At 45.1% G+C, this 19938-nt stretch overlaps 1 protein-coding gene across 1 annotated transcript in view; it reads right to left on the reverse strand.

Moving 5' to 3' along the window:
- The window catches only part of NT5DC3 (5'-nucleotidase domain containing 3), a 53371-nt gene that overhangs the window by 11055 nt on the left and 22378 nt on the right, over positions 1-19938 (reverse strand). Inside the window, exons 3-11 of the mRNA XM_007454273.1 lie at positions 15471-15545; positions 14961-15016; positions 9482-9572; positions 8398-8535; positions 6600-6660; positions 6068-6170; positions 5822-5923; positions 3533-3614; positions 2189-2275 (exon numbers count right to left, since the gene is read on the reverse strand). Of these exons, the coding sequence (XP_007454335.1) occupies positions 2189-2275; positions 3533-3614; positions 5822-5923; positions 6068-6170; positions 6600-6660; positions 8398-8535; positions 9482-9572; positions 14961-15016; positions 15471-15545 (795 nt within the window). The remainder of the gene's footprint in view (positions 1-2188; positions 2276-3532; positions 3615-5821; positions 5924-6067; positions 6171-6599; positions 6661-8397; positions 8536-9481; positions 9573-14960; positions 15017-15470; positions 15546-19938) is intronic.

Raw genomic sequence — 19938 nt, forward strand, 5'->3', positions numbered from 1 at the left:
AAATCAACAAAACCAAGAACTGGTTCTTCAAAAAAAAAGCAAAAAAACACAAAACTGACAAACCTTTAATAAGAAAAAAAAGAAGACTCAAATTACTAAAATCAGAAATGTAAGTGGTGACGTTACCAGCAATTCTACGGGGGGGCCGGGGCGGGGGAGATTATAAAAGAGTACTGCGAACTGAGTACCGTATGCCAACAACTTGGACAACCTAGATGAAACAGACAAACTCCTAGAAACACACAACCTACCAAGACTGAATTATGAAGAAACAGTAAATCTGAATAGACCTCTAACTAGGAAGGAGATTGAATCGAGAATCAGAAACCTTCCAACAGTGAAAAGCCCAGGACCAGATGGCTTCACTACCAAACATGTAAAGAAGAATTAACACCAATCCTTCTCAAACTCTTCCAAAAACTGAAGAGGAAACACTTCCTAACTCATTCTGTGGGCCAGCATTATCTCGATATCAAATTTTAGTGCGAAAAGCTGTGTATAAAACAGACGGCTGGGCCCTACCCCGAGAGTTTGTAACTCAGGAGGTCTGGGGTGAAGCCGAGAATCTGCAGTTCCAACAAGTTCCCAGGTGATGCCGATGTCATGGGGACCACATTTGACAAACTACTGCATTCCTGACAAACTGCTTCTCATAGTGCTAAGACCTGTCTGTGTGTGTGTCACCTCATGGGGCCACGTACCTACATGCCTCCAGGGTAGCACACAGTTAGTTATATCCTCAAGGCCCACAGGCCACACGGCAAGAGGTACATGCTGTGATGCCACGTCACCTGGCCGGACATTCTGGGAGTGCCAACATCCTGAAGGGAGCACTTTGTTTCTACTTTACTAAACACTTTTGTATATATTAGCTTATCTCACTCTTCTTACAAATGAAGGCATCCAGGCTTGAGGGATGTGCCCATGGTCACACAGCTAATAAAGAGCAGAGATGGGATGAAAACCTCAGTTTTCCAATTCTCCCACGATTCCTGCCACTAGACCTCAACCCACTGGACAGACACGATTATGCAGCACGTGTACTGGAGTCACCTGGGAAGGGTGTCACTACACACAGGCACTGGAATCAACCCTCTACCTCCACCACCTCTAGAAAGTTTGACTCCATAGACCTCAGTGGGGCTCAGGCACGTGTGCTCTGAAATGCTTCCCAGATGGTCCTACTGCTCAGCCATTAAAGGTCACCGTTTCGATGGTCCAAGAGCGACAGAGACGTGCACACATGTGAGGCCAATCCAGGGTGGGCCAAAATACTCAGAAATATCAAAATACTCAGAAATATCAGAGGAGTTTGACAGCCGGCCACAACCTATTCTTGTTACCTCCTGGACACCGAGCTTCATTCAGACTTTGCAAAATATGTGCTGTGCAACCTCTCCTGGAATCACTTAACAAACATAAATTCATTCCACAAGGAACCAAGTGTGGTAATAGATGTGACTCACTCAGTCCTGCACTAATTATACATTAAATCATAATTCAAGTCCTGAGACACTCTAGTCATTCCGAGGGGCATGAAAAGCCTCATTTTCACATAATAGCTATTTCCTGGAAATGCCAGTCTTGTACTCTTTCAAAATGACTGGCTGGCAAAAGAAACCCTGACTGGGCTTCCCTGGTGGCGCAGTGGTTGACAGTCCGCCTGCCAAGGCAGGGGACACGGGTTCGTGCCCCAGTCCGGGAAGATCCCACATGCCACGGAGCGGCTGGGCCCGTGAGCCATGGCCGCTGAGCCTGCGCTTCCGAGGCCTGTGCTCCGCAACGGGAGAGGCCACAACAGTGAGAGGCCTGCGTAACACACAAAAAAAGAAACCCTGACTGATGTTTATGAGATTTTACGAAGCATTTGTATGTTTCTGATGCTTAATAATAAAAGGGAAAGGAAAGAACACGGACATTTATTTCTTACCATTACCTAAATGGAAAGATTTTTTTCTGATAAACTGAGTAAACTGCTAATTTCCATCATTTCCCCAAAAAAATAATCTATTTCATGACTCTGATCCACCCTGTTACGTAAAATATGAGACATAAAAAAAAAGAAAGATATGTGGCCCGCTCCTCACTTTTATGAAAGTATGAAAATGGTCTTAAACAAAAGATAAATTCCTCAATAAGTGGGCCTAACACTGTCCCCAACAAAGAAACAGGAAAAAAGGTTCCTCACCGCCAGGTCACTGTATATATGGTCACCAAAATACAACACTTTGGATCCCCTCCATCCAGTAAGCTTCAAAAATTCATATAAATTACCCTGCAATGACAGAAAAATATAGGTGTTATATTGTATGACAAATAACAGACCTGTATAACCCATGGCCCAATATACCTACTTTTGTTTTTTAATTTCTATTTATAGTATTTATTTATTTTTTAGGCCACGCCATGCGGCATGCAGGATCTTAGTTCCCCAACCAGGGATCAAACACGTGCCCTGTGCATTGGGAGCACGGCGTCTTAACCACTGGACTGCTAGGGAAAGTCCCGATATCTACCTTTTAAAACTTAAAAAAATGTTTTTGCTTTTACAATTTATTTTAAATATCAAAATATAAAGATAAAAAACATTTTTATGTGAAATCTTTTAGACCTTTCTTCTAAGTCAAATGTACTTTTCAGAAGGGCTTCATACTGAATATCTTTGTAATGATCTTTTTTTTTTCACGCTTAACGTTCTGTGACCATGTCAATAAATATTTGCCTGCCATGTAGTTTTAGCAGCTGAGACCTACCATGATTCGTTTTACCAATTATCTGAGGCTGGACATTTACCTTGTTATCCATTTTGTAAGTAACTTCATGATAAACATTCTTGTAGCAAAGCTTTAGCTACATCTTAACAATTTTCTTCGGCTCACTTCCTAGACTTGGAGGGCTGTTCAAAGCTAATCTTTCAGGCCTAAAAAATATACTTAGTGCCACATACAGCAGTTTGTTACATATCCAACAGGAATGTATCAGTACTTAAAAAAAAAAGAAACCTGTATAGTACTGTTCTGTAATTTTATGTTATAAATATTACACAAATATAAAAACATTTAAAGATAAGATAAAAAAACCTAATTTCAGTAACACAAAACTGGACAGCAATTCAATCATTTACTCAAACACGGGAGAGCTTTATATGATACTGAAATACATCAAAACTGTACATAAAACACAGTTCATCAGGAAATAATTACCAATTTGGGTACGATGTCATGTGATTAAACACTTACTAAAGAGAAATTTCCAAGGTTTACTACTAGCATCTTAAATTTTATATCCTATGGAAAAAATGCTTTAAAATTTTTTTTTCAAAAACTGTTCCACTCTGAGCTAATTTACACATAGCACATTGAAAATATATGGACTTAAGATTAAATTCTGCCACTAAGCTATAAACAGTCCATTGAAGCAGAGCCCTCAGGACTGTGCCTGGCACATGGCAAGCCTCAGCGAATGTCAGCTGTTATCATTATAACCGATCACAAAGCACAGCAACAAAAAGGACAGATGGGTCACAAGATACCTGTTTATAAATCTGGCCTTTCTGCAACTTGTAGATTTTATCCCAGAGTAAGACGCCTTTCTCATTCACCTTCCGGAAAGGTCTAACAACAGAAACGGGAAACATTATGACGTGTGGTACCAGTGCAGGCTGTGTGCTATATGAGAAACTCCACGGTTAGCCCCTGAGAACAGAAAGGAGCCAGCCGAAACCGAGACCCCACCATCACGTTCCCAGGCCTCGTGCAATACACCCCAAACTTCGGACACCGGTATCCAAAGAAGGTTAGTGAAAAAAAAGAACTCCAGGGTCAAATATATTTGGAAAACACTATCCACTATCCACTAATCCCCGTTCCTCCTTAAAAGTTACCGATGGCTCTGAAAAGCCCTCCTATAAAGAAACTCTCTAGCCCTGATTTTCTAAACGTATTCAACCGTGTAGAAAACTTTTCACACACACAAAAAAAGCTTATAGAAATACTGCTTAGTATATTTATCCAGCTTTGTACTTGAAATGCAACCATTCTAGATACAAAACACATCAGAGATCAGAGAACTGGGCATATTATTTTATGATGGAAAAATAGGAAAAAAAGAATAAAGGCCTCATTCCTCACCCTGGGGGTGCTAGTCCAAAAAACACAAGGTTTGTTTGTCCTTTTTCTTTTTTTTAGGTAACACTTATTTGGATTGCTTTCCTGGTTAGAAAAATACAAACTCACTGCAAAAAAATCTGGAAAAATGCAGAAAAATACAATGAAGGAAAGGAAAATCATAATGCCAGTACCCAGGTAGAAACACACCATTTCAATGGATATCTTTCAGTCTTTATGTATCTGTTATCTTTCTCTTTTTTATGAACATAAAATGAGCATCATTTGTGGATACTAATACGTATCTTTTTTCTCCAAGGCTGTGAGCAATTTCCCATGTGATTATGTAACCTTCATACATCATTTCTTTCAGTCGTAAAACATGTTCACTGCCATTTAAAAAAAAAACAAAACCTCATTTTTAATGGCTGCATAATATCCCCTCATATGGACGTTCCTTTAGGTTGTTTCTAACCTTCAACATTGTAAATAACACGGGGATGAACAGGGGTAGAGAATTCTTAATCCAGGCACCCAGAGTAAGGAAGAGCGCTGTGCTGGGAAAATCGAATCCGAGACAGGGTCCTGCCACTGAGTATAAACATGACAAAGGAGGGAGGTGAAAGGAGAGATGGGGCCCTTCCCCTGACCACTCCACCCCACTGGGATCTAATAAGAAAATGCAGGAGTGCGTTTTATCGCTGACCAAACAGCAAGCCAGTGTTTACAGCTGTTTTTGATCAACACTCTTGTTTTTCCTACATTCTCTTGATTTCTCAGTCTCCGCACATGGTTCTTAGGTGTGCCTCTTCTTCCAGGAGTCACTGTGACACTTGGAAAACTGGAATTCAGCATCGTAAGAGGAATTTAATCCACTCAACACAAACTACAGGGCACCGAATTATTATGCTTTAAATCACCTAGCAGAGAGGGAAAGGCTGCGTGGTTACCCACTGCAGAACAGAGAAATGTGGGTAAAAGTGTTTCCAAAGTAGGTCACTGTTATACAAATACGAATTATTTTTATAATCCTAGTGCAGTAACTCTCAACACTACTGACATTTGTGGGGGATGACTCTTGGTGAACCGCACCAAGAGTCATCCGCAACGTGCCCCGCACGTTAAATCACCTTTTAGGACCCCCGAGCCTCGGTCACAAAACGCGAAGAGCACAGCCCAGTCACCTTCACGACCCACACTTTCCCATTCCTCTACTGCTCAAGGATTCTGCGGCAGAAAGACTTTAAGTTTCGGTCTAGATTTACTCCACTTGATGCAAAACCTGTATTGCAGAGAAGTTCTGCAAAATCTAAGTGCAATTGTCAGTGAACCATTTAGAGCTCTATTTAAAGAGATACCCACCAGGTGGTTTGCTGTTGCTGTTTTGTTATGCTTCACAAGCCATCTGCATCGAGAGATCTAATTTACTAAGTGACGCTAAGTTTGGAATTTTCATTGTTGTCAATGGTTCTCTTAAAGCCTGACTCATAGGACTGAAGTAGCCAGAACTGAATTGAGAACCTTTTCAAGAGGTGTCAGCTGTCTGCTATGTACTCATCCCACCTTCCTTGCAATTACTTGCTAGAGGGTTAAAAATCAAAAGCTATGACGTTAGATGCTTGTGATTTTCCAACTGGATTTCACCAAGACACATTACGTAAGTATTCGCAGCAGCAAATGAATAAAATCTAGTCCCTAAAAAGACAGACACTTACCTCCGCCTATCATTAAAGAAGTTTGGCTTCTCCGCCTGAACAATGACCACATCAAACAGGTCCCTCCAGTCTTTTCCAACAATATACCTCATTCCTTTGTCCCTAGAACAATATTTCAGCCAGGTTAGTCTAACACTGCAGGGATTAACTATTCTTGCAACTTTTTCTTTCGAATTTCCAACTATCAAAATACATGGAATACAGGAAGTGAGCCAGAAACTAGCCAGGAATCACAGAAGAACTTACACAAAGCTACTGGGGCTATTGGTGATGAGAAACATCTTCTTGCCGTGATCAGCCAGTTTGGCCAACACTGCACGGGTCTGCTCAGGGTAGCAGATGTACTTTTCTAAAGAGCAAGAGAAAAATGCACACAGAGTTTCAGGGTGAAGTCAGTCAATCTGCAAGCACTTCCTAAATGGGGCAGATGGGTCCAGCACTGTCTAGGGCACTTGAGGGGAGAAAAGCCTTCAGGAAGCTGGGTTCGAGGCAGTATATCGGTACCCGGTGCATCAGTAACCAACACCCTGCCTCTTCAGTCTAAATGGAAAAAATTAAGTGGCTGCAGCTGCCAGCTCCTCTCCTTTCCAGTCAGGATTATGTCAAGTTCTGAGACAAAGGGGAGGGAGACATCTAAGGCGCCAGGATGCAAGGTCCCTGCACTGCACTCAGAAGAGGTACTACAGCCCCTGCTCAGCACTTGGAGTGAGAGTAAAATGCCTGCGTAATTACATAGCAAAGGGAAAGGCTGATTTTCACGATAACATCCAGTACATACCAATATCTGCTTCAATTGCTCTGTACATGATTCCTTTGGTGTGCACGTCCCGAATTGAATCCTGTCAAAAGATACGTTTTTAATCAGTCAGAGTATAATTGAGACAGTCTGAGTAAGAGGACAAGCGAAATGGCCTTCAGGATAATGTCTGTCTGCAGAAGCCTGGCAACCCAAGCACTAAATGAAATCTAAATTCTGGTCCATTTATCACAGGTGGCCCCTGGGAAGAAACTTAAGTTCCCATGGTGATAGCAGCAGTTTCCAGTGCAATTTTCAAAAAAGCCACTTGGAGGAGGTAATTTGTATGAACAATTCTGAATAAAGTCCCACAGGATAAACAGTCATTTATATGCAGTATCATGATCAAACAATTCCAGGTCATCTGAACAAAGGGAATTATTGCTCTTTTCATCTTTGCACCCTTCCCTGGACCCCAGCAGCAGGTTCTGCTGGGCAGAGAAGGCAGGATCCTCCTCTCTTCAGTGCTACCAAAGAGGCAAGGAACTGTCAAGGATCTCGGAACTCGGGCAGAGATGTGGTCCAGCCGGCAGACGTGAGGAAAGGCCCAGCGGCATGGCAGCCTGATGCCTGGCAGGTCTCAGAGCACAGCCCCGCTCTCAGGTAGCTCTAAGCAGGTCTACTACATAGATGGGCACTCCTGGAGGCACGTGGAAACTTTCTGGAGTCTGTAGCAGGGGACTGGGCTGCAGAAAAACTGGGCCATAAGCCTTAGAAAACTGGTAGGTGCTTATCGTCGGGAATGAGCACCTCTGGACTGTAAACTCAACCTCAGTTATCTTCCACCACAGGCCTGTTTCAACTGCGCATCGGCAGAAGGCAGTGGTTAAGAGCAAGCCGGAGCCCAACCTCCTGGCCTGAAACGCAGGCTCTGCTACTTACTAGCTGGATGTCCTTGGGCAAGTTACTCAACCTCTCTGTGCCTCAATTTCTCTATCTGTAAAAGGAAGGTGATAAGAGCTCAGGGCATTCTTGTGAGGATTTAATTAGTTAATATGCATAAAGCATTCAGAAAAATAGTGCCTGGAACACAGTAAACTCTACATGTGTGTTCATCACTATTAGTGGCAGTAACACTTCATAGTAAAAACTGAACTTTCCAGTAAACATCTTTCCTCATGAACGCTAAGGATTACATAACTACCAGTGATTCGTAAAGATTCTCAAAGATCAAGTATTTGTGTGAGCAAAACGGAGGAACCAAAACTAAATACTTAAATTTAGCTCAAATAACACCAGACTGATATTGAGAAACTGTTCGTTCATCCTGTATCTTCTTGAAACCCATGATTCAGGGCAGTCATGAACACATAACAAAAACACTGTAGTAGGTACATATGGATCTTTTAAAAATACAGATATTTAAATAATAGATGCTTAGAAATAAGTATTAAAAATATATGTTAAATAAGCAATATATAAACATTTTTAAGTACTGAAAAAAGTTCAGACAGCTTAAAGACTATATCTATAGACACATGTGAATATGAACGTAAATTAAAATACATAAACACAGCGTCATGTAAATGATGTGTGTATGTACGCACATGGAAATCCAGATAGCAAGTACCCTCTTCTTTTAAGAGCCAATTGGACTCACTTCCAATTCTCCTAACATAACATCTTTCTTAGGATTTTTTAGGGTTAAACCACAAATAAAAGAGATCCCAAGCAAAGGATGATTTCAAAGACCCGGCCGACAAGGGAGGCCAGGGATTCTGTTACTTCTGCTGAGCAGCTAGAAGAGATGCAGCGTCACGGCACCCCATGTCCACACCACCTTGACGTCTTTGTACAGGTGCACGGGCTCATAGTCAATGTTGTTCTTCAGAAAGTACTCGTTCACACAGGACAGCAGGGTCATCTCGGGCAGGGAGAAGATGTCCATGAACTGTTTCATGGTGTTTCCGTGGGAACTCTGCAGGCAGGGAGGAAGGCTTCAGCAAGGGAGCCGCCACCACAGTAGACTGTACATTCACCCAGGGGATTCTGGTCGTCAACATCTGGCTCCCTCCCCACAAGGAAAGGAAAACTCTAATAATGAAAAAGTAAAAACATTCACCTTGTTTCTTGTCACTCACGGCAGAGCTGACGTCTCACTCTAAGTGTAAGTGGGATTTCCAAGGAAATGCCCTGATTTCCCCCCAAAAGCCTAACCACCTTCCCTTTCCTCTCCTTTGGCTCCATCCGTCTTAAAGCTCACACGCTTTCATCACGCACAGAGGAAAGCCAGCAAATTGATTCTTGCCCATGGAATGGCATAAAAAGCCACTAACTCTCCTAAATTTGAGCACCCACAGCCCACATGGGAGTTTGGAAAAGAGCCTTTCCCTGAACACCTGTGATTTATAAGACTAAGTTTACCAGCTGATTGGGCATCTTCACTGCGTTTTGATAATGCAAATAAGAGCGCATCTAATAGTACAAGAAGCAGAAATTCGGACAGCAAAGAGGACCACAAAAGTTAGAAAAGCAGAGGTTTCCCTTTGGCACAAAGTGACGTGCTGCCCTTAACCTCAGGGGAGGCAACAGCTGCTGTACAATAGCCCCCAATGACTTAATCCAGAAAGTGGGAACACACACGGGGAGATGGTGGCAAGCGAGGGGGTACAAGGAAGGTATACAGAGCCTTCACCAGGTAGGGGGGGAAAGGGCTGAGAAAGGAGAAGCATGGAAGAGGCCAGGAGAGACCCTAACATACCCATCTCTCTCAAATCGAGGGTCTCTCAAAACACAACCCCAAATGTCCTTACTGATTCCCTATGAGCAGAGAGTCCAGTAGTTCAAGATCCTAAAGCTACCAGGCCACGTTTCGAAAAGGAAAAAGACAGGCTGCTTGAATTAAATAAATAATTTCTCGTTACCTTCCCATAAAAGTCGCTCATCTGTTCCAAAGGCACGTGGGAGCCCTCGTACATCTCAATGACTTCTTCATCAGGGACCACGCTGAGGCCTCTGGGAAAATCACAGGCGGCAGTGATTTTGATTAGTGAAATAATGACTCCATTATTTGTTCTTAATTCTCTCAATGTTTTTGCATTCACAAAGTTACTGGAGAATAACTGGCTCAATAAGCATATCTTACTCTAAATAATAAAAATACAGCCATGGTGAAACAGATGACTTTGTGGTATTAAGACTAGGGAGTTAACACAAAAGATTATGGAACCTGTGTTCAGAAAAAAATGTCACACATTTACACACACATTTAACTGCCTGTAACACAGGCAGTTTAGCATCAACTAGAGAGAGCAACAGTTTTCAGACCTCTGGCAACTGCTGGCATTTTTCAACTGAGACGCAGGACGCTGCTGTCACAAAGAGGCAGGAGGTGCCACCGGTAGCTGCTATAAATAACAGGCACGATGCTGCTACTATTACTACTACCATTCTACAGGTAATGAGAGCAGGAAAAATAATAGCTAATACCACATGGCCCCTGCTGAATGCCAGAAATGAATTCCACGTAGTCATTCACTTAATTCTCAGCAATCTTAGGAGGGAGGCACTATTATTCTTCCCATTTTCCAGCAGAAGCCGCCAAGGCACAGAAAGGTCACAGACCTTGCCCAAAGTCACCGAAGTAGAAAGTGGTGGGTCAGGACTGGGTCCCAGGCTCTTCAACCACCACATCACACGGCTTCCCTCAACAAGGTACATGGCCTCCTAATGACCTGCTTTGGGGTGAGTTTTTGGGTTTTTTTTTTTAATGTTTTTAATACATTAGGGAGAGAGAGGCTGGTCTGTCCCCATCATCCTCCTGCCCTCTGATACTCTACCTTAAGAAGGTGAGCGCTGAGGCAGAAAAAGTCATACACCAGGCTCCAGTGGACTATACGCCATGTCAGGATGCCTGACACCACCTCTGGGAGGAATGACCCCAAATGCTGCATCAAACTGAAGGCCAGTTTCCCCATGTGTAAAAAGTCAAGGTAACATCCCCCATCTGCCTGCTTCCAGGAGCTGCAACAGAATCTGTAAATGAATCCAACTCCTCCAAAGAGAGGGAAAAAAAGATTGTGGAGTCTGACTGGCCAGGATTCCACCCCCGTCTCTGGTACCCATGCTGTGAGCAGTTGCTTTCATGTGGGATTTAATGGTCTCAGACTTCCTCCCCTGGAATAGCCCCTCTAGAGAACTGTGAAGGGAAATATCTGTTCCCCACCCCCTTCTCTAGAGGAGAAGGCACCTGAGAAGCAGACAACAATGGTGAGGAAACCACAGAGTGAATGATGGAAACACCAGTTGCTAATACAAACAGGTTGCTTATCACACTTGGCCAGTATTAAACTACGTATAAAACATAATTTACATGTGACTTTACATGTGACGTGTAACTTTTTAATGAAAATATCACTTCAGCCTCTTTTCCCCATTCTCTACCCTTATCTTACTTTTAAAAATAGCCAAGGGGATTCATTGATATTTTGCCTCAGATCTTGATTAACTTGAAACAACTACTGGCCTTTGAAAACAAAAGAGCACTGGACTTCCCTTTATCTTTGCTCCAGAAATCAGATAAGACACTGGGACTAAACCAGATCATTCTAGACAGTGACCTTGGAAGACAGCTCTGGCTACCACAGCAGCAGTCAGCAGTGAACACCCCTAAGGCTCTGACACCTAGAAAGGGAATATACAAAGTAAAGGGATTCTGCCGGGGGAGTTATTTTTCTGTCCCCACCCTAGGGGTTGCCTGGTCCTTCGGAAGCCACTGCCACCTCTAAGACACGTTCACAGGCCCGTGGCCACAAAAGCTGCATCTTTAAGGCCCACATAACCAAATGCCAGCTCAAAACATGCAGACAGAGCAGCACACAGACCTGCCGGAGCTGGGCTCAGGCAGACGGTCGGCCGCACCCGAATGCGGCCTAAACCAGCACTGAAATCAGAATAAAACTTTACGTGGCCCTGTATGCATAAGAGAAGTAGAAAGGGTGGGAGCACAGACCTGCAAGAGTCTGCCCTGGGCTCAAATCCCAGCTCCCTCACCTGCTGGGGGGATGACCTGGACCAGGAACAAGTCATTTAACCTCTTTGAGTGTGTCATTTTTTAAATGGGGGGTGGGGGCAATAGCAGTACCCACCTCCTGGTGGTACCTATTGAGAAGATTAAATGAGTTGCTATAAACAGAACGGCACCCGGTATATGGTAAGTACTATCCAAGTTCTGCTGCTGTGACTACGATGGGAACAATCCTAGCTTTTCACAACGTTCCCAGTTAAGATCTGAAAACATGGGTATGAAACAGGACTGCGGCGGGGAGCCAGGCCGCCCCTTGGCCCAGCGGTGCTCACGCACACAGCCCACACACAGCGGGAAAGCCGGCCCGACGCAGCGACCCTGCGGGGATCAGAGAGGGACGAGGCTGAGGCACAAGCATTCTTCCCCGCCGCCCGCTCATTCGTTACCCCTTTGGAGGGGAGAGAGGAGAGAAGTGACATTTTTGCCTGCCTATGCTGTTCCAAGCATGCTCTAGTCCAAATGACCGGCCGCCCTGGAGGTGGGTGCCGGAATCATGCCCATTTTACAGAGGAGTGAACACCAAGGCTTTGAGCAGGTCGATAACTGGCTCGAGGCCGCACACACGTGAGCAGTGGGGCTGGGGTTCACACTCAGGAAGTGGGACTCCAGAGCCACACACGCACCCCTGCCGCTTTGGCTACCACATCCCCTCTCTCAGCCCCGAGGCCCCAGCGACCTTCCCAGGACCTCAACCTGAGCACTCCTTCCCCTTTAAATGCCTCGGCAGCTCCTCCAGCCTAGCCCTGTCCACACCCCTAATACGATGGACGATTTATCTACAAAAGAAGGAACAAGATAATTAGGAGCCACAGGATGGGACGGACCACAGGAGAGGAAGACCCTGTCAGGCTGAGAGGGTGAGGAGAGGCCTCAACACCAGTCAGCCATGCAGAAGGATGGGTGAGATTTCAAGAAGCAGAGAAGGAAAGCCACATTCTGGGAGAACACCAGCCTGAACAGATGCCGAGCAGTGCGCAAGGAGAACTCGGAGGAAAGGAATATTTGTGTTGTTGCACCTGCCCGGCATCCGCTCCCTGAGACTGGCTGAAACTGCTCGGAAGAGAAACTCCCCTTCTCCCCTTGACCTGGAGCTGGGGCTGGAAGCCTGGTACTGCCAGGGGTCACCACGCGGAGGGGCCTGCTGTGAGCTAAGCCGGAGAGGAGGAACGCCAAGAGACGGAAAGAGCACTGACAACAACTACCTGGCCCCTGGAGCCAGCCACACCTGCAACAAGCTCTGTCCCTAGACTACACAACTAGTGAGCCCAAACTGGGGTTTTTTAAAAGCCAGTTTGAGTTGGGTCTCAGTCACTTGCAACCAAGAGTCTTAACCAATCCAGGAAGTAAAGGAGGTATGTATGGCAGAAGAGGAAGCTAAGGGTTTTAGAGAAGGTTGATGGAAAATTTAAGAGATCTGGGCTCTATCCTTCAGACAGTGGGGAGCCATCCAGGATTTCAGAAGAGAGAGGGGTTGTTGAAGGCAATGCTTTAGGTAGGTCAGTCTAGCAACTACGTCCAGGATGGACTGCGCTGAAGAACACCACAAGAGCCCAGGAGAGATGGGATAAGCGTCTGAGCCCAGGAGCAGAGGGTAGAAACATAATTGGAGGGACAGATTTGAAAGATCTGCTGAGGACTTCCAGTTAACCCTCATACATTCAGAAATGCCTGCCGCACACAGGCCAAGAGCACAGACTCTGGAGCCAGACTGTCTGGGTCTGAATTCTACTTCTGTGTGGCCTTGGGCAAGTTACCTATTAACATCTCTGGGACCAACAATAGTACCTACCTTATAAGATTACTTGTAAGATCACATGAGTTAACTCAAAACCTTTATGGCAGTATCTGTCTCACTGCAAAACTCAATATTTGTTAGTTGCTATTTATTATTATTATTCTCGTCACCACCACCACCTCTTCTCCCTCTTGAAACACCATTAAAATGACAGTAAAAGAACAAACTGCTCAAAATCAAAGGAAACGAGTGCAAAGACATCAGCAGATAAGACATTTCAACATGGTTTTGGAAAACAAACAGTTGGTGAGAAGGAGGCACCTGAATGAGCAACACTGAGAACGGGGCCTGCAAGGGGACACCAACAAGAGGAACTGATGAACGACCACAGATCCCCAGAATCAGCCGTATCCGGCGCCAAGAAGCTACTGGAGGATGTGCTCCAGCAAAATGAGGGAGTAAAGCCAGAAAGAGGAAGAGATGGGAACCAGGAAACAGGGAAAGTAGCAAATGGAAGTCCCAGAATGAACGATCAGAGTAGATCAGAGCAGGAGGAGGCAGTCAAAAAATAAAAGTAACTGAGACATTATGTAACACATTTGAATTGTGGGGAAATAAATATATGCTGGATATCTGTGATGGAACATTAAGGAAAAAACTAGAGATACCTAACTAGAAAACTAAGCAAATAAAAATGAGGTTATTATTAAACCTAAAAACCAAGCACTGTAAAAGAAAACGATCTCAGTGCACTACTTGGCTTAAGAATGAACAAGACCTACAGAGTCATAATGCAAACGGTGAAACAATCAGAGAGAGATCTCAACAGGGTTAGGAGGATGAGGCTGGAGAAGGGGGTGCGTGTGCAGGAGAGCCAAATCCTCAGCCCTCACAGCAGGGACAACGTCCAGAATTAATAAATTAGGAAACAGAAGTGTAAGCACATTATTTAGAAACAGAAAGAAAAATACCAAATATATATGTAAATACAAACCACACTCCTAAATCCCACCCACATATTTAAGAATTAGAAAAGGCAAAACCCTTCACTTCAAAGTTACAAAGATTTTCTCACTGAGCTCAGTACTTTCTAATTCTATCAATAATAAACAGGAGGAAAAGAGTCTTAATATCCAAACTACTCAACTACCATGGTGGGAACAACAACCTGCCCCCACCATCCCTCCCCATCCAAACCTCCTGTGCAGGACCCTCACTCAGGTGGCCACCATCGCCTTTGGAGAGCCTGGCCTCCCCAGAGTCCTCCAAAGTGCTCCCTAATGGCTGAGCACACGTCCATCATCACCTGGGTCACTGTGGACTGCACTCATTGGTCTACCTGTGTGGCTTCCAACCTACATCCCGAGCTCCTTGAAGACATGCTCACAAGCCAAACCATTAGCATCTAACATGGTAGTGGCCTGATCAATGTTCCTGAATGAGGGAGGGAGTGGGGGAATGAGTGAATGATTCACAGATACACACACTGCAGCCCTCCCATCACTAAACACTCAGGGGGTCTTGAAACCCAAAGCCACTTGGTTACTTTGGGTAAATTAAATTTACCTCCTCTCACTCTTACCTGTAGACAGTTCCCAGCTGTATGTAATGAAAAGCATCAATCTTCATCAAGACTGCCTTCAAAAACACAAGCACACACACAGGTAAATGATGCACAACAACTTGCATATTTAATGAAAATGCCAGGTGTCACTATAAATCCTATCAACACCAAGCTGTCGTAAACAGAGAAGCATCCAGTATGTTTCTGAAAGGTTTGCTTGCTGAGCTCCTCATTAAGGAAACGGCCTGCCTGCAAAAACAGATATGACAACCACCTTGTCCTCATAATGTTGAAAATGACTGACTATTGGAAATAAGCAAGTATCTCCCAGTGGCTAAATGCATTCGTGCTCTTCCAATACAGTCTCTTGAAAGAGACTTCATCCAAAGATGTTTTGGATAATTTAGTTCTTCAGCCCCAAAGAACATAATTTAAAATCAACTTACACGTTCAGCAAAGAAAGGCATCAAGAGTACATCTGACTCCCGAGCATGTTTAACTGTAAAAAAGGATGAGAATCCAACCTACCCGCTGCACGTCATAATGCAGTCCACGGATCGCAAAGTCTGGGTCATACTCATACTTCCTGATTTCCACGGGATACTAAGAAGGAAGAAAGGAACCGGTTTTAGCTAGCGATGTACTAAGTTCAAGACAGCATCCACACTTGGCCCCTGTACAAAGGCTGAGACGGCTCATGCACTTGGGTGGGAAGCGGGGGTCAGAAGGGGCAGGCCACAGCTTACCCTGTGCTTCCAGACCAAGCGCTTCCAGGCCACAGAGCACCCCTTCTGCCCTACTCTGTGTTTATCTGCCCACACACAGGTGAGGCCTCAGCCCCCCAGCTTCTTCGGCCCCCCGGCTTCTCTGGCCTTAACTCTCCCCTGTCCTCAGCTGCAGGGACCCCTCAGCCGTCGGTACAGCCTTCCTCCCACTCGGGCCAGAGACACCCTCTTTCAGCGCCCGGCTCCCGGGTACAGCTCCAACCCTGGTTCAGAACACACGGCCTGGCTCCCCTGCTATTTCCTAATCATTAACCTGTCCCTCCTACTACACAAAAGTCCCAATCCCCTCCTTATCCACCGCACCCGGCATCCAAGTCCTTCCCTCTCTCCCGAGATCTCAGAATTGGAACAGCAGTTACCTCGCTGGTAGCACCGACATACCGAGCACACTGTCTGCTGCTCTGCACAGCTGGCCCCACCATGCCCACTTGACAGATGGGACCTCAGAGGCTCCGGATGAAACAACCTGGCCTGGGCCACACAGCACGGGGCGTGGTGAGGCGGGGGGTCAGGCTCTCCCCACTGCCCCTGCCCTCAGAGCGTGCACCTGTGGGCCAGAATATCGACTTCTGAGACTAGGGAGGCTGTGTCCCCACGATCTCCCAATCATGATGTGAACTGCTTATGTAAAAAAGCTACGCAACTGTCAACGGGCACAGGAAACCCCTCTACATGGCTGCCCAGCTACCTCCCAGTGCATGGCCAGGGTCACGCGTGTGCAAGACCATCTGCTGGAACCACCAGGCTGACCCGCATGCGGCAAGTTTCCCGGCCAAGCTGCACAAAGCGCTGAGTCAAATGTCACACTCGGGCTCATTTATCTAACACCTGCCACGTGTGCCAAGGAATCACTCAATGCTATTTCCCTCCTGCACAGGAGGGTATAGAAACAAAGTTCTCCAAAATCCACACAAAACATGAAGCCAAGGCAAAATGACCTGCATCAGGCGATTCTACACCAAGCACTATACCCTCACTTAACGGTGGAATCCAACGAATACATCAAGTATTTACTGAGTGCGTACTTTGTGCCAGGGCCTAGGAATGTGGCAGTGAACAAAACTGACACTGTCAGGACTTCCCTGGCAGACCAGTGGTTAGGACTCCACGTTTCCACTGCAGGGGGCCTGGGTTCGATCCCTGGTTGGGGAACTAAGATCCCGCATGCCACGGGGCACAGCTAAAAAAACCAAAAAAACAACTGACGCCGCCTCTGTCCCTAAGAAGTTTCCATTCTGTGGTGGGCAGGCGAACCATAAACATATCAACACATGGTACAGTGCCTCATAGTGATAAGTACTACAGAAAGAATGCAGTACAACGGTTCAGAGATCTAGGAGAAAAAAAAAAAAAAAATGAGAAGCAAGGCTTCGGGTTGCCTGGAGCCAGGCAGGAGGTCCCACCAGAGGAACTGGCAGGTGCAAAGGCCCGAAGGTAGGAGCGTGTTTGGCGGTTCAAGGAGCAGCGAGGCAGCTGGAGCAGAGCGAGGGCAGCGGGGGGAGAGGAGGCTGGTGAGGAAGCCTGGAGCCCAGGAGCACTAGAGGCCTCTGCTGTCACTCCAAGTGTGATGGGAAGGCTCGAGGGGGCCTTGAGTCCAGGACCGATATGACTAACGTTTGAAGGTTCACTCTCGCTGCCGAATGGAGAACAGACTAAGGAGCAAGAAGAGAAGCCAGGGGACCAGTCACGGGGCTACCGCACCATCGGGCGGGAGGTGATGGCAGCTCGGACCAGGGTGCAGGCAGCGGGGTAGGTGAGAAGTGGAGAGAGGCAGGCAGGACATATTCTGAATGAGTGAAAAGAGAGCTCACAGCTGTAGAGAGTGACTTCCTCCCAAACGGTACAGTATGCGAAGGGAGATAAGAGTAGTTTTGTAGTGGAGAGACCTGGTAAACACTGCCTCAGCCAGATGGTCAAGGCCAGCGTCATCGGTGGTAAGTCATGTTGACAGGATGTGATGAGAATGGAACTCTACCTCCATGATCTTCCTCCCCAGATCCACAAGGCCAGTCTAACCATGAGAAAACAGGGGACAATGCCCAAGAGAAGGGCATGCTAAAATGTACTGACCAGGACTCTTCACAACCATCAAAGCCATCGACGGGTCACCAAAAATAAGGAACTTGCAAGAAACTGTCAGAGCCAAGAGAAACCTAAGGAGACGTGACGCCTAAATGCAATGTGGTGTCCTGGATGGGATCCCGGACCAGGAAAAGGAAATGAGGTAAAAACTAAGGAAAGCTGAAGTACAGACTTTCATCAATAACAATTAATTAATATCAGTTCCTCAGGTGTGATAAATGCACCGAGGTAATGTAAATTGTTAACATTAGGGGAAACCAGTCATGGGGTGTACTCTCTGTATTACCTCTGCAACGTTTCTGTAACCCTAATACTCTTCTAAAAGGAAAAGTTTATTATAAAAAAGAGACAGCACATGCTGAGAGATCAGAGGTGGAACAGAGGCGAACTGAGGAGCAGAGGCTGGTGTTAGGCTTTGGATTTGAAAAACCGGGTGAACGTCGGTAACCATTAATAATCAGGAACACTGATGAGGGTGCAAATCTGGGAGGTGAAATTAAGAACTCTTCTAACACTGTCTTTCTATCCCTTGGGGCAGACGTACCGAATGAAAATATAGATACAGTTATTACCCAATATTTATTTCAATTTTTGTAAAAACTTATTCTCGTGAAAAAAAAAAGAGAAAGGGTAATTACGAAAGGGATGGAACATTTACATTTGCTTTTGGGGAAGACGCTAAATTGCAAACTTACTGCTCTATTACTATGCATCTCAAAAGCAGATGTCTTTCATCTGCACAAGTACTTTTAGCCTTTGGCAGGAAAAAAATGGCACCAAACTCAATGCTTCCAACAGCATCTTGGAAGAATTATTTTCAAATCCAAAACAAGAGAAAAATCTGCATTAGCATAACTGCCTCTATTAGTATGCTTGATATAATTAGTGTTAGGACATACTTCTTTTATCAAAGCAACAAACAGACATAATGGGAATGAAATAAGTATCTTAAATCTAGAAGCTTTTCTAACCATAATGATTGTACCTTTTTCCCATCTATTTCATCTCCCTTTTCTCTCCAAAGTTCATAAATTTTTAATCTTCATAAATATTTTATTTTCATATGAACAACAAACCCATACGGTAAAAGAAAAGGTGTTATTAATCCCACAAAAGGCAACGTGAACAAACAAGAGAGCATCTCTGCCTTGGAAATACACAAATCTGAGTTCAAATTCTGGCTCTGCCTCCTACTGGTCTTGTGGCCTTGAACTACTAGCTGAACTCCGTAAGCCTCAGTCTGCTCAACTGTAAAACAGAGTGAATATCCATTTGCACGGCTGTTACGCAGATCAGAAATAATAGTAGTAATAGCTAACCTTTACTGAGTGTATTCTACGTGCCAGGCATTTTACAGAAATTAACTCCTTTAATTATCACAATAACATTTGAGGAAAGTACTGTTAACTGTGCCCATTTCATAGAGGAGGAAACTGAGGCTCAGTGACATTAGGTCAGTTACTCAAGATTGCCTAAGAAATACGTGGTAAAAGCCAGGATTCAAACTCCAGCAGTCAGGCTCCAGAACCTGTGCTTTCGGCACTAAGCAGACCACCAACAGTTGGTGCTGTTAGTATAATGACCTTCGTTTTGTAAGTGGTATCAGTCACAGCAAACGTTGCAGATGACCTGGGATTTAGAATGCCAGCACCAGTGCAAGACCCCTTTAGCTCGTTCTCCAATGGGGTGGTGGGGAGATGGGATAAGCCGACATATAGGAGGGCAAGAGCAGGACCACCTTGCCCTTACCCTGCTTCCATCCTCAAAGTGAAGGGAAAGGACCGTGGGTTAGACCGAAGAGAAGAGAGTATCTTGAACAAATGGAGAAATGCAGCTGGATGGCAAGTGGCTAGATGGGTTTACATCTGATCAGGTGGCCATAACTAAAGAAAGCTCGGTGGCTGAAGGGAATGTTATTTTTGGCAAGTACCATTTCTGCATTTTGAACAAGGACAAATGAGTTTCTTATTAAATCCACTGATAACCAAAAGCTGAGGGGATCAGGAAATACACTGCACCATACGGTGAGGATACAAAACTTTAACAGCATTTATAAAGGTACGACACGCAGAACCATGAAGGTGAATGGGCTCCCTCTGTTCCACACTGGTCAGACCCCACCTGCAGTA

This window comes from Lipotes vexillifer, unplaced genomic scaffold (genome assembly GCF_000442215.2).
Source record: "Lipotes vexillifer unplaced genomic scaffold, Lipotes_vexillifer_v1.1 scaffold492, whole genome shotgun sequence".
NCBI classification, from domain to species: Eukaryota; Metazoa; Chordata; class Mammalia; order Artiodactyla; family Lipotidae; genus Lipotes; species Lipotes vexillifer.